Below are 12,900 nucleotides of genomic sequence, written 5' to 3'. Positions count from 1 at the left end.
TTGGGGAGGCTCGTGTCCCGTGTTACCTGTCCTGTCCCTGATCCTTCCCTAGGCCACCCGGGGCTTTGGCGTGATGCTGGCTGTGGACTTGCCCAGTTTGGAGAACATCGTGCTGGAAGGCCCCGGCTGGAGCTGGGCATGGTCAGACCCCTTCACTGGGCGTCACGGTGGTTTAGGGATGGAGAGGTTGGGAAATAGGGCCGCCAGGCTCCAACCCAGCTGTTCCCTCTCTGCCTTGCAGGCCCCGGCTGGGTTAGTGTGATGCCCTGGGCCCCTCCTTGCGGGCTGGCTGACTACAAAAGCCAAACCCCACAACCACAAGAGGGTTTGCTTTGAAGACGGGCCTGAGAATAACCTCTGAGTTGCCTTTTAAGTTTTAAATCTCAGTCAGGGAAATACTTTTCTTCTGGAACCCAGGCCCCTGGAGATGGGTCCCTGTCAGTCCAGGAGCATGGGATGAAGTGGTCTGCACCCAGCGCGTCTGAGCTGAGACCAGTTTCTATGTGGAGGGGCTCCCTGTCTCGCCAAAGCCCAGAGACACCACAGGGGGCAGTGTTCGTGTGTGATCAGTCTGTCTCCGGGTGGAGCAGCAGCTCAAGAAGCAGCCCTTGCCCCGCCCTTGGGAGAATATCGCAGATGGAGGCGCAGGGAGGAGGCTGGGCCCCGCTAAGCCGGGGCTCCACGGGGCAGGGCCGTGCGTGGAAGCGGAGAGGACTGACGTGCAAATATCCGTGACACACAGGCCTCAGCTCAGGGACCACTTACCTTCCTCAGGAAGCTGCTCTTGCACCCACCCAAGTCCTGAGCAGTTAGAGGCCATCATCTGTGCTTCCTCGGCCCCCGTATGTTCCAGTTGGTTGTCCCAGAGCTTCTGTTCCACACACCCCTGGCAAGGAGAAGCTCCTCCCATCCTGTCCTTGTATTCCCAGGGCTTGGCCTTAAGTATGAGAGTGATGAGTGGGTGACTGAGTTCACCGAAAAGCTAGGGCTTTCAGTCGTGGATTTGCTCTTAGGAGTCGTGTAACTTCTATGATGCAAGCTTGGTCTCGCCACATTTCTCCAGCCCCACATGAGTATGCATATCTAGGTTGGTACCAAGCCCCAGCTGAATGCAGATCACACACTGAGGCATTTTGGAGATATAGGTAGGAAAGCACTGCCATGACTCTGCTCTCAAGGAGGTTAGCTGATTGACTTCTAGATAATTTTTAGACTCCATGTTAAACTCTGGGGGCACAGCCCCAAGGGGAACTGAGGGGTGGGTTGGCAGAATGTCAGGCTTATGGGTTAGGGGCTGCCCTGTCTTGGTGTGCAGATCCCTGAGCCACTCAGAGAGCTATGGAAGGCAGTGTGGTCATTCAGGAATTGAAGACAGCCCTGTCGTGCCCAGGGCAACTGTATATAATCCTTACAAGCTCATCTACTTAGCAAGGAACCAGGAAGAACAATAAAAAGCACAAGACACAAATAATTTTGTAGCATTTAGCACCCTGGTTGTTGGTGAACACATAGGAGACCTGAAGAGGTCAGTACATGTGTGCGGTGTCCTATGGTGACCACACATCTGGGCGACAGAGCACATGTTGGAGGTTTGAAATCCAGATTGGAGTTCCAGCTCTGCTGTTGGTGGATGTATCCTGTGTGTAGGGCCAGGATTTTGAGCCTCGGTTATCTTCCTTTGAATTGATTGTGAGGGTCAAATGAGATGAGTTATGTGACAACCCTGGCTGTGTTATTACAGGTCACTCTTTGAAGTGGTGAGTGTCCGGCATCTCTGACCAAGAGCATGTGCTTTGGCCATGAAGACTGAGTATGGGTGCCTCCCTCACCCACCCTCCTGCCTCTTCTCTGCTCCTCAGCTGCTGTCCGAGGGGCTGAGCAGAGGATAGGTTACAGACCACAGGACACTGGGGCGGGAGAGTCAGACACCCCTGCGGTGGGCCAGAGGCAGCTGCCCACCCACGGAGCAGGAGGCCTTGTAGACCAAGAAAGAGCAAGGTCTCAGCTGAGGCCTCGAGGCGGGGTGGGGGGCTCAGGGCCAAAGATGGATGGGACAAAGAGGAGGAATCAGGATTGACTAGTGTCTGCAGCCAGCATCTTCCGAGTGCACTCTGCCCTGTGTGGGTGTCATTTTGATTTCTATAGAAAACCAAAAACCCAACTTCCCTTCCACCAGGGGCAGTGAGGTATAGGAGGACACACGGCTCTAGGACCTGAGAAACTCACATCTATACTTTGTTCTCTCGTTTGGTAGCTCTGTGGCCATCTGTAAATCTCTTGACATCTTTGGGGTCCTCAGTTTGCTCTTCTGTAAACTGGGAAAATGAGGAAAACTCTGTGTAGCCTAAACAAATAGAAAATAACCTGGGAGAGGGCACAGAAGCCACAGGACAGTGGGACAGGTTTCATCTTTGAATTTTCATCCTGGAGGCAAAAGGTGTGGTGAAACCCGGGAGTCTTCTACGTCAGGTTAATCCTTGGTGTTGTGTTATTTTGCCTGACTCCAAAAGAAGATTTTTTTTCACTTAGGACCTGCTTGTTCATGGAAAAAACTTTACATTAATTTTGCCCTCTTTTCTCAGTATTCAGCGAGCAGCATTGGTGGTTCTGGAAAATTACTATAAAGATTTCACCATCTATAACCCCAACCTCCTAACAGCCTCCAAATTCCGAGCAGCCAAGCACATGGCCGGGCTGAAAGTCTACAATGTAGATGGTACGTGCCTTGAGGTGCTGTCTGGTGGGTGCAGGGAGCAGCTGGGCAGCTACTTCGATTAAGCTTGATGTCCCATTTGGTTCTACCTCCTCTTGGTGTTTGTCTTTATGGTACATTCTCGTTTCAGAACAATTATTCCTTTTGTCTTTTCTTTCCTTTCTCTCTCTTTTCTTTTTCTTCTTTTTTCTGGCATGCATATTTTTAGAGAAATGTTGATTTACAGTCTACATATGTGGGAGGTTCATTCATTTGGGGATTTTGCAAAAACTATATGAAACAATAGTGACGTATGTTTCCTGCCTCCTGCTGTGAACATCTTACACTGAAAGCTCTTAGGAAAAGGCTGCTTTTCAAAATTTGGATAAATTATCGAAAGACTAAGCTACCCCAGAACGTTTAGACTGTAGTTCTCAGGAGTTCAGCCATCTGGTGAGATTCTTACAGGCATTTCTCAGCCCTGGCTGAGAAGGTTGTGTGGGTGGCGGGAGGCCAGAGGCCAGAGGCCAGAGGCCAGGCCAGGAACAGGCAGAGCTGTGTGTCAGACTATCAGATGGTTAAGTGCAAGAAACAGGAGACGGAGTCATTCCTTGCTGGGCACCTTGGGTCAGGGCAAGAGCTTTGCAAACCCTAGAAGAGGATCATGTTATTAGCAAGTCAAGTGATTTATAGGCGGTGTCCGTTTTGGTGACAATCTCCTCCCTGTTTTTTTTGGCTTGTTTGTTTTTGGCTCTATGAGATGTGCACTCTCCTGTGCATCCTGAAGGACCGGTAAACTTCACGTGTGATCAAAAAACTTAGTGCAGATTCCCACTAGAAAGCCACGTCATCGACCAAGTAGGTGATACATAAGAAAGCATGCCATGTGCTTTGTCCTTTGGAAAAGTTAAGGCGTTCCGTGGTTGGAGGAATGAGACCAGGAGTTCTAGATCTGTGTTAATAAACATGGCATTTTCCAAGACCCCAAGCATCGGTATTTTCTGTAAAAGTCATGGCTGCTGTGACACTCTGTCAGGGCTTATGTTCCTGTGCATGGCCAGTGTCTGCCTGGCCCTTGACTGTCCTTCTCTGTCCTGCTCTCCCATCCCTCTCACTGTCTCCCATTGTCTTGTTGCTGAAACACAATGTTCCAGCTGCCTTTGTGGCCAGACTGGAACTTCATGGAACAGATGGTAAGTCGCATCTTCAGCGCACTGTTATGTTTGGCCAGCATTTTAATTGTCAAGCATTCTTCATCTCTTTCTGAGTTGTCTTTGCATTTCCACTCGTCAGATTGGGGTTTAGGGAGATTTCCTGCCTCTTGCCAGCATTGTGAGTGCAGCGCAGGGGTCCTCTTCACCCTTCTGGGAGGTTACTTCTGGGATTTGAGTGTGTGCTTTACAGGGTGGGGTGGACGGCCCTTGACTGTGAACTAGTTTTCTGCTCTGTTTTGCAGCCCCGAGGCATTAAAACACTAAAACTGTCCTTTCTCCACCGTCCTTTCCCCCAAAGGCCCCAGTAACAACGCCACTGGTCAGTCCCGGGCAATGATCGCCGCAGCTGCCCGGCGCAGGGACTCGAGCCACAACGAGCTGTATTATGAGGAGGCGGAGCACGAACGGCGGGTGAAGAAGCGGAGGGCAAGGTGTCCTGCCCACCCCCATGAAATGTCCTGCCCCCCCCAAAGTCCTGCCCGCCCCCAGTGCCAACACCCCCTATGAGACTTTTTTTAACCACCAGAATTAAATTTATAAATTTCATTTCAGAAATGAAATGTATTCAGTTTATAAACGTGACCTGCTCGATCTTTTGGAGAGACTCTCGCTCCAGTGTTCCTCAAACTTGAGCCTGCAAATGCATCACGAGGAGGGCTTGTTAAAACACAGATCTCAGGTTCCGGGCCCCACCCACCAAGCTTACTTACTTCTCCGTAGGTCTGGAGTGGGGCCCACCCAAGAACTTGCATTTCTTAAAAATTCCCAGCAGATGATGAGGCCGCTGGCCCCAGGCCCACACTTTGAGTGGCCGGTCCTGTATCCCCAGGCCCCAGCCGGCTCCTGAGATCTGATCACATTAACTGAAGTGGACAAAGATGGTTTTCATCATGTGTGCTGGGCCCCTCCTCCTCTGTTCTCTGGGGCTGCTGGCGTGGGCGGCTAGAGGGACCAGGGTGGGGGGGCCCAGCTCTGGTTCTTTGTACCTCTGAGCATGCGCAGAGCCTTTTGTAGCCAGAGTTGGAGGGACCTGAAAACTCTTTTCCTCTAGCCCTTTATTGTAAAGATGCAAAGGGTCAAATTGAGTGTCCCAGGCAAATTAGTGGCAGAAATGGGAACGATGTCCTCTCCAGACCCAGGGCTCCTCCCTCCTCACTCTGTAGCCCCCATTCTACATATTGTTGTTGTTGTTGTTGCCTTTGCCTTCCTTTACCCTTCCCTCCCCTCTCTACCGCCGGGAGTGACAGCCAAGGACGGGAGCCTTGGGTGAGCTGGTGGCAGCCCGGGAGGCAGCAGGTGGGCAGGAGTCGTCCCAGGTCCTGGATGACCCTGTTCTCAAACCCTACACCGCTGTCCTGATCTCTGTGTTTCACCGTCTCCAGGCTGGTGGTCGCAGTGGAGGAAGCTTTCATCCACATCCAGCGTCTCCAGGCCGAGGAGCAGCAGAAGGCCCCAGGGGAGGTGATGGACCCCAGGGAGGCCGCCCAGGCCATCTTCCCCTCCATGGCCCGGGCCCTGCAGAAGTACCTGCGCACCACGCGGCAGCAGCACTACCACAGCATGGAGAGCATCCTGCAGCACCTGGCCTTCTGCATCGCCAACAGCATGACCCCAAAGGTGGGACATGTCACTCAGCGAGAGAAATCCCATTTTAGGGTGTGATAGATAGAATCAAAGGCTTCTCTCAAATCAAAGGAATGATAGAATCAAAGGCTTCTCTAAAGCACCAGTTAATGAGAATTAGTGCTGCTCATGTATTTTATATTATTTTGGTACAGTTGTTCTTTAAATATACCTTTGAAGGCCTCTAGATTCAAGCAGAGGAAAGACTGTCACCTTGAGACAGTCCAGGTCGTGGTTTGCAGTGCTCGGTGGGTTCTGGAGCCAAGTTGACTCATTCTTACCTGGCACCTCCACCAACTAATGGGAAACCTTGGACCAATGGCCCAATGGCTCTGTGCCTCCTAGTTTCCTAATCTATAAATCGGGGATAATACTAATATCTACCTCACTGAGTCATCGTGAGAACTAAAAGAGGCCATTCCTGTGAAGTGCTTAAGACAGCATGTCATAGTGTAAGGACCAAATAAAGAGCTGTTACCATCAGCAGAGGAAGCAGTGTCATCGCTTTGATGGCATTTTGGCTGTTGTGGGGTTACTTTTACGGAATGGTCTTTTGGATTATGACATGAGCACACTTTTGGGAATGTTGCAAGAAATAGCCATGCATCTAACTGAGGGATGTGGCCCAGGAGGAAAAACAAGAGTGAGGGTTCAGCATATGACCTCTCTTCAGACAGAAGTGGGTTCACATCCTGGCTGCACCACCTAATTGGTTTATGACTTTGCCTAAGTTTCTTGTTCACTTTTATAAAATGGAGATAATAATAGTATCTGCCTGATAGGATTGTTGTGTGAAAATGATATTAAATATGGCAACATAATATGCAAATCAAACGTGGTTGAGAGTCAGTGAGCTTGGCCTATAGTACACCAGACACTTGATAGTGATATTATTAGTGTAAGGACCTGTGTATGTACATTGCCCTGTAGGTGTACAATTGCTGGTGGCATTGTTGCTAACCAGTAACAATCCTTAGGAAAGCAATATGGAAATACTAAGAAACCATAAGGTTTTCATATTCTCTGACTTGCTAATCCCTCTCCTAGAAAAAGTCTTCAGTGTAGTCAGCTATATACTTGAATATATATGCCAGTGATTTTCTTGCAAGATAATGTATTAATGCCAAACTGGAAATTACTTAAAATAGAACAATGGCTTATAAATTACAGTACATCACCTATTAAAGCATGGAAGAATTCTTTGTTAGAATATTGTTACAAAAAAGCAGAATGTAAGAAAGTATGAATCCTGTAGTTGCAAATGAGTGCGACATATTGGCATGTGCAGTGTTGGCTTTTACCACATAGAATGGAAGTGATGGTTTTCCTATTTTCAAGGTTTTTTTTTTTTAAATTTTCCTGGTTGCTTTCTTTTTCATTTTAAAAAAGTATCCTTTTCTGAATTAAAAATAATACTCTTTGTATAAAAACCTGACCATTAAAGAAAAGTATGATTACAAAGTGAAGTATTTGTTCCCTTAACCCAGGCAGTTCTTCCTGATAGAGTGGGAATATATATTCTGTCAGGTGTGTGTGTGTGTTTAAAGCAGAAATGAAAAACAAACAAACAAATGGGATCTCATGCCATATAGAAATAGTTTGGAAACTTGCTTTTTTCACATAAAGCTGTCTCTTGGCCATCTTTCCACGTCAGTGCTCCCCAGTCTCTGTCCTCCCAGCCTAACTCATTCTCTGCAGTAGTTGCATCTTACTCCGCTGAGTGCCGTGGTGGGATTTCTTACCGATGCACATTTGGATTAAGATCTTTCATTAGTCTACGCCAGGGGGTTGGCTGTTTTTGTTCATCGAGTTTTATTGGAACACAGCCACACCCTTTTATTTACAGACCGTCTACGGCTGCTTTCTCTCTACGACAGCAGAGTTGAGTAGTTGTGACAGTGTGTGCCTTGCAAAGCCAAAAATATTTACATTTAGAGAAAAGTTTGCCAACCCCTGGTGTAAACAGTGTTGCAGTGACCATCTCTTTTACGTATGTGTCTGTGCGTTCGCAAAGTATTTCTGAAGAATAAATTTCCAGTAGAGAAACAGCTGGATCAAAGGTACTGATCCTGCCAAACTGTCCTTCTAAGAGGTGTCACTGTTTTACACTTCGCCTCTGGGATGTGAGACTGTTTATTTCCTCCGCACACTTGACAGCGTCCCTTGTTACCATTCTCTTCAATTATTGCCCATCTTAGAGGAAGGAAATACTTTTTTTTATTATTTGAATTCATACAAGTGAGTGTTGTATTAGAGGCACAGCTCTCCTTTCTGCCTTGGAATATATGCTTACAGATCAGAAATAACATTCCTGGCAGCGGCAGTGAGGTGTGGGTGGAAGAGGACACCACTTAGAAACCATCCGTGACCTGTGATTAGGACCACAATGATTTATCCCAGGGTTTTCTCTCTGGATCCCCGATTCATTCTTTCTTCTGTCTCATAGCTAAATCAATGTATTTATTGATGTAACGCACATGCTCTTGAGCCCCCAGTGTATGCCGGGCACATGGGAAATACATATTTAAAACCTACTTCCTGCCCTCCAGGAGACAAGCAAGTCAGCAATAGTCATTCAGGAAGTAAAATGTTACATGGGAGTCATGTCCATGGCTACAGGCACTTAAAGGAGGACATGTCCGTCTGTCTGAGAGGTTCAGGGGGTGGTTTGAGAAAGTTTAAACGGCCAGGAGGAATTTGCTAAAAGATGACATTCAGCAGGAGGAACAGCACATGTGAAGGGGAGAGTCAGGGAACCCCACGGACCTGAGCACTGCTGTGGCCAAGAGCTCAGGAATGGGAGGTAGACGTGGGGCCTGGGCACCCCTCGGACTTGCCACGTGCACACTCCAGCGTCAGGTAACCACCACTCACGTTGGTTGTCCTTGCCTTGCACCATGAGATGGCTAGAGTTAACCATTTCCTCCTCACAGCAGCCTTTTGGGATAGGCTGTCATCAGCTCCACCCACAGCAAGGTTAAATGGCTTGTCCAGAGGCACCCAGTAGTAAGTACAGAGCATGCGTTTTTGTGCGTGCAAGGATATCCCTGCATTTATTCCGCTGGCATTGCCAGAGTGCCTCTCTGTGCCTGGCACCTGCCCTAAGTAGCTCTCGGTGTGGGAGGAGGCTGACCTACAGACAGGGACATGCTGTGACAGGTGCCGTGGGACCGGGGCCCCGGGATGGGACTGGTGCTTCAGCCACAGCTTTGGTCAGATGTGGGTACCAGCCACCCCACCCTCCTCACCTCTGGGCTTGCCAGCATCTTCAGCCACTGGCTGGAGAGCAAGGAAGTCAAGGAGTCTTCCTTCCCCAGCAAGGACTCCATGGTGCAGGTCTGATGGAGTTGGGTGTGAGAGGCTGGGCTGTCCTGATTTGCTGGGAGCACGTTTCCCAGGAGCTGGGAGCTGACGGGCCCGGGCGGCAGCGCCTGCAGCGGGCCCCTCCTCCCTGACAGCATCTCTGCTCTCCTTGCAGGCCTTCCTCGAGCGGTACCTAAGCGCGGGCCCCACGCTGCAGTATGACAAGGAGCGCTGGCTCTCCACGCAGTGGCGGCTCGTCAGCGACGAGGCTGTGACCCACGGGTTGCGGGACGGACTCGTCTTCGTGCTCAAGTGCTTGGACTTCAGCCTTGTAGTCAATGTGAAGAAAATCCCATTCATCGTGCTCTCAGAAGAGTTCATAGACCCCAAATCTCACAAATTTGTCCTTCGCTTACAGTCTGAGACATCGGTTTAAAAGTTCTATATTTGTGGCTTTATTAAAAAAAAAAAAGAATATATAGAGAGAGATATATGTATACCAGAGGGGCATCTTTGTTTTTCTTATTCTTCATTGCTGACTGAACTGGCAGATGAGAGACCAGGGTCCTTTGACCATCTGCACTTTATTTGGAAGGAAGCAGAAGATGTCCATCCTGGGAAAAAGTGACCAATGCCATCTGGCTTATGGATGGGATGTCTCAAGAAGCCGTTCCCTGGCGTGCCTGGGACAGCTACAAACCAAAGCGGAGCTGGCGGTTCTTGGGAACCTCGCCTTACGACTCGTCCCTGCCTTTCGTGCAGCTCCCGGCCCCACCCTTGCTTCCAGCTGTCCCACTCGTGGGCCTCTGGGGACATGTCTTTGTTCTGTTTCAGGGAAGCGGACCAGACGTGTCCACACGTGTCTGTGTATGTCAGTGTCCAGCACCAGGGGAGCCGCGGGCCAGTCGCGAAAGGCCTGCCTTCATCTTTGTTCTCTGTTGCCTTAGGTTCTGTGGAGAAAGGTCACAATGACAAACATGCACTGTCAGTTTACAGCTCTTAATGATTTTATTTTATTTTTTGCCCAAAGAGAGCCTGCCTACCCCAGTTCTGACCTGCTTTTCTACCGGCTTGGGCAGCTAGCCCCCTCCTAACCCTGGGATGGCCCACCTGTCTCGGCTCCGACCCGCCCTCCCCAGCCCATACCACGCCCCACCTGGCTGGCAGGCCTGGCAAGGGAGCCCAGCCTTCAGAGCCACCCAGGGCCTGCCCAGCTGTTCACCTGTGCCCTCAGGCTCTGTGCGCAGCCTCGGATCTGCCCCACAGATGGTTTGCTTGTATAGGGAAGGGTGGAGTGCCCACCAGGTTGAACCCAGGACAGCATGCCAGCTCAGATGTCCCTTTAAGGAGGCAGTGGAGGCCCCTCCCCTCCCTGTCCTCCTCCCAGTGCTCCACACCCACCTGGAGGAGACCCACAATGTGACTCCGGGACTGACACGTTCAGCTGGGAGCCTCTGTTTCCCAGGAGATGCGTTCTCACAGAGCTCCATGGCACGCTGCCCTGCCAAGGGAGACCAAACAGTGCCCTCTGCAGTGACAGCTGCAGCGTCTGGTCCCTGATCCTGACCACCATCACTGCGCGCTCGTCGCCTCTGCCCCTTACAACCAGGGAGGGGCTCATTTAGGCCCTGGTGCTCAATTACTAGTAGTTGGCAGTAAGTGAGGAGAAGGAATGGGCAAGCTGCAGAGGTCAGGGGAAGGAGAGTAGGGGCCGAGCTCATGGTCCAGACGATGCATGCGTGGCCAGTTTTCTAGACACAGCCGGTTTCTGTGGCTTTCTGGGGCTCAGGGGAGCAGCCGGGCCGGGTTGTGGGTGGAGGCGTCGCTCGGCAGAGCCCTGCAGCAGCCTTCAGTCCCGCCTGCCTTCTTGTACCCACAACAAACCTTTACAAAGTATTCACTCTCGCCTTTCCTGGGTGTTTAGGGTAACCAGCTCCCTTGCTTTTGCAAAGGATGGCACTGTCCAGTGCTCTTTGTGTGAGTGTCCTCACGTACCCTCTCTGGTTTACGCACTCCACAAGCAGTGCAGCGTTTGTTATTATTCTCTTAAAATTGGCTCTGGAGGTTTGTCCTGCACCTGTACCTGACAACGGAAACAGCGTTCTTGAATCAGCAGCCTTCAGGTCAAAAAGAAGATGCGTTGGAAAAGGGAGGGGAAAGCAGTCGGTATGGCGCGGAGCCACTATGTGCTATTTAACTACATGGTTTCCATTTATGAAAAACACATACCATGTAACCATGGTGCTTTTGTTCTTAGTTTTGCCTTTAGGTCCCTTCAAGCTGGACATTCCTTATGCTGTCTTTCTCAGGAATATATTTGGGGAGATTGGGCAAGGGCTGCGTAAAGGTTACACTGTCCCAGACTAAATGCATCCTAGGCTCCTGCAGCAGAAGTGCCACCCGTATGTATACATACAGTTCATGATGACACTCCTCATCAGCACCCAAAAATACAGTGCTTCCCACCCTGTCTTAAGTTACGGGTCCAGAAGGGGTTACATTGGATTCATGGCCTTGGTTGCCTGCCTTCCCAGCAGGGTGAAGAAAGGTTGAAATTAAAGAATTTATTTTCTCTCTACCCCTTTCCCAGTCTTTGCATAGGAGAATGTCAGACTTTCTGAAATTATTGTTTCTGTTTTAAATTGAAAATCGATTTTTTTTACACTGACTTTGTATGGAGTCCCTTTTGAAAGAATAACATAATAAAATGCAGAATCTTTGTATCAAGCCTTTGCACTCGCAAACTCTTAATAGTTTGAGTTAATGGTGCAGTGGGAACAATGTAAATGGAGTTAAAAAAAAAAAGAAAGGTTTCAGAAACCTGCATCACACCACTGAAAACAACACATTTCTATTTCAGTTCTTGGAGCCAATCAGCTTTTCTTTTTAAGAGGGATTAAACTGTGCCCTGGGCGAGTAGGATTAGATAAATGCACATTGGAGGAGACAAGATTTTGTTTACCTTAAATGTTTATAGATGTTCTATAACTTTGAACCTACGTTATTAAAATATGAACGTTGAACCGTATGGAGTAGAACGACTTAATGAGGAGTGTGTGTCTGATGTTTTGACCTGGTGATGTTTTGACCAGTAGATAATTTTTGTTCTTAAGTGTGTCCTTCTGAAGGCAGTTGACCATTTTTAATCATTCATGAACTGAACGTTGAAGTCTGCATTCTTAGAGCTGGAGGGAATTTTAAGGTTTTGTGGGTCAGCCATCCTTTGCATTATCAGTTAAGTCGAGATGCATGATGCTTCTGCCAAAGCTTATAAAGTAAGCTCTAGAGAAAAGCCTTGACCAGTTTTCCTGCCCAACTGTCATGATCTCCCTTTCTCCCTCTCTGTCCTTTTCAAATCTACACACAGGACACATTCTGTAAGCAAATGGGTAAAGATAGGTGGCCTCTGTGTGTGTGTGTGTGCGCACGCGTGTGTGTGTGTGTGTGTTTTGTGCTGTGGCTCATTGCCAGAGTTCGGACCTCCTTTGCAGTGGGGAAATTGTGGTTGAGATTGCAGGGGGGTAATCAAGTACTCTTTTTCTTGTGTCTTTGCAGTGTGTGTATTCAGATAAGGCTGTAGTTCCGTGGGAAGTCATGAGCTTAGTGGGCTGACTAAAGTTGACAACCCTGCCCCTCCTTACTTCCCGGATGAGTGAATGTTGTAGCCACTCAGTGAAACCAACAGAATCGGTCCTTGGTTTCCTCTCTTCCATCTGGACCCTGCTATGTAAGGCTTCCTACACGGGGATGCGTATTTGTGAGTGTTTCCATACACGTGAGCATTTCTCTTGAGTCTAATTACCAGATGGACGGCATGTTTATGTTAGACATCTGAATGTCTGTGTTATCTGTAGCAGATGGGTGTCTATGTCAGCAAATAACTTGTGGGTATGTTTATATGGATGAACATGTGAGAGTCCATGTGTTTCTACATATGTCCTGTGTTTGAGAGATTTCCCAACAGCACCCATCTTCTGTGAAGTTACTCTAAAGCCAGTTACTTCTCCCCCCGCCCTTTCTTTCTTTCCCTCAGTTACACTGGCTTCTCCCCAGGAGTAAATGGCTTTA

The 12,900-nt window shown here is 49.0% G+C and overlaps 1 protein-coding gene across 2 annotated transcripts in view; it reads left to right on the top strand.

Annotated features, from left to right (window-relative positions):
- Positions 1–11,860, top strand: part of VANGL1 (VANGL planar cell polarity protein 1) — a 48,590-nt gene extending 36,730 nt beyond the window's left edge. For both annotated transcript variants that reach the window (XM_072967951.1, XM_072967950.1), the window contains 4 exons: positions 2,583–2,716; positions 4,205–4,337; positions 5,289–5,523; positions 9,008–11,860. In XM_072967951.1, coding sequence (XP_072824052.1) covers positions 2,583–2,716; positions 4,205–4,337; positions 5,289–5,523; positions 9,008–9,268 — 763 coding nt within the window. In that variant the 3' untranslated portion in view covers positions 9,269–11,860. The remainder of the gene's footprint in view (positions 1–2,582; positions 2,717–4,204; positions 4,338–5,288; positions 5,524–9,007) is intronic.
- The last annotated feature ends 1,040 nt before the right edge of the window (positions 11,861–12,900 follow it).

This window comes from Vicugna pacos, chromosome 9, assembly GCF_048564905.1.
Source record: "Vicugna pacos chromosome 9, VicPac4, whole genome shotgun sequence".
Taxonomy (NCBI): Eukaryota; Metazoa; Chordata; class Mammalia; order Artiodactyla; family Camelidae; genus Vicugna; species Vicugna pacos.
This window is presented reverse-complemented; position numbering and strand designations above follow the sequence as displayed.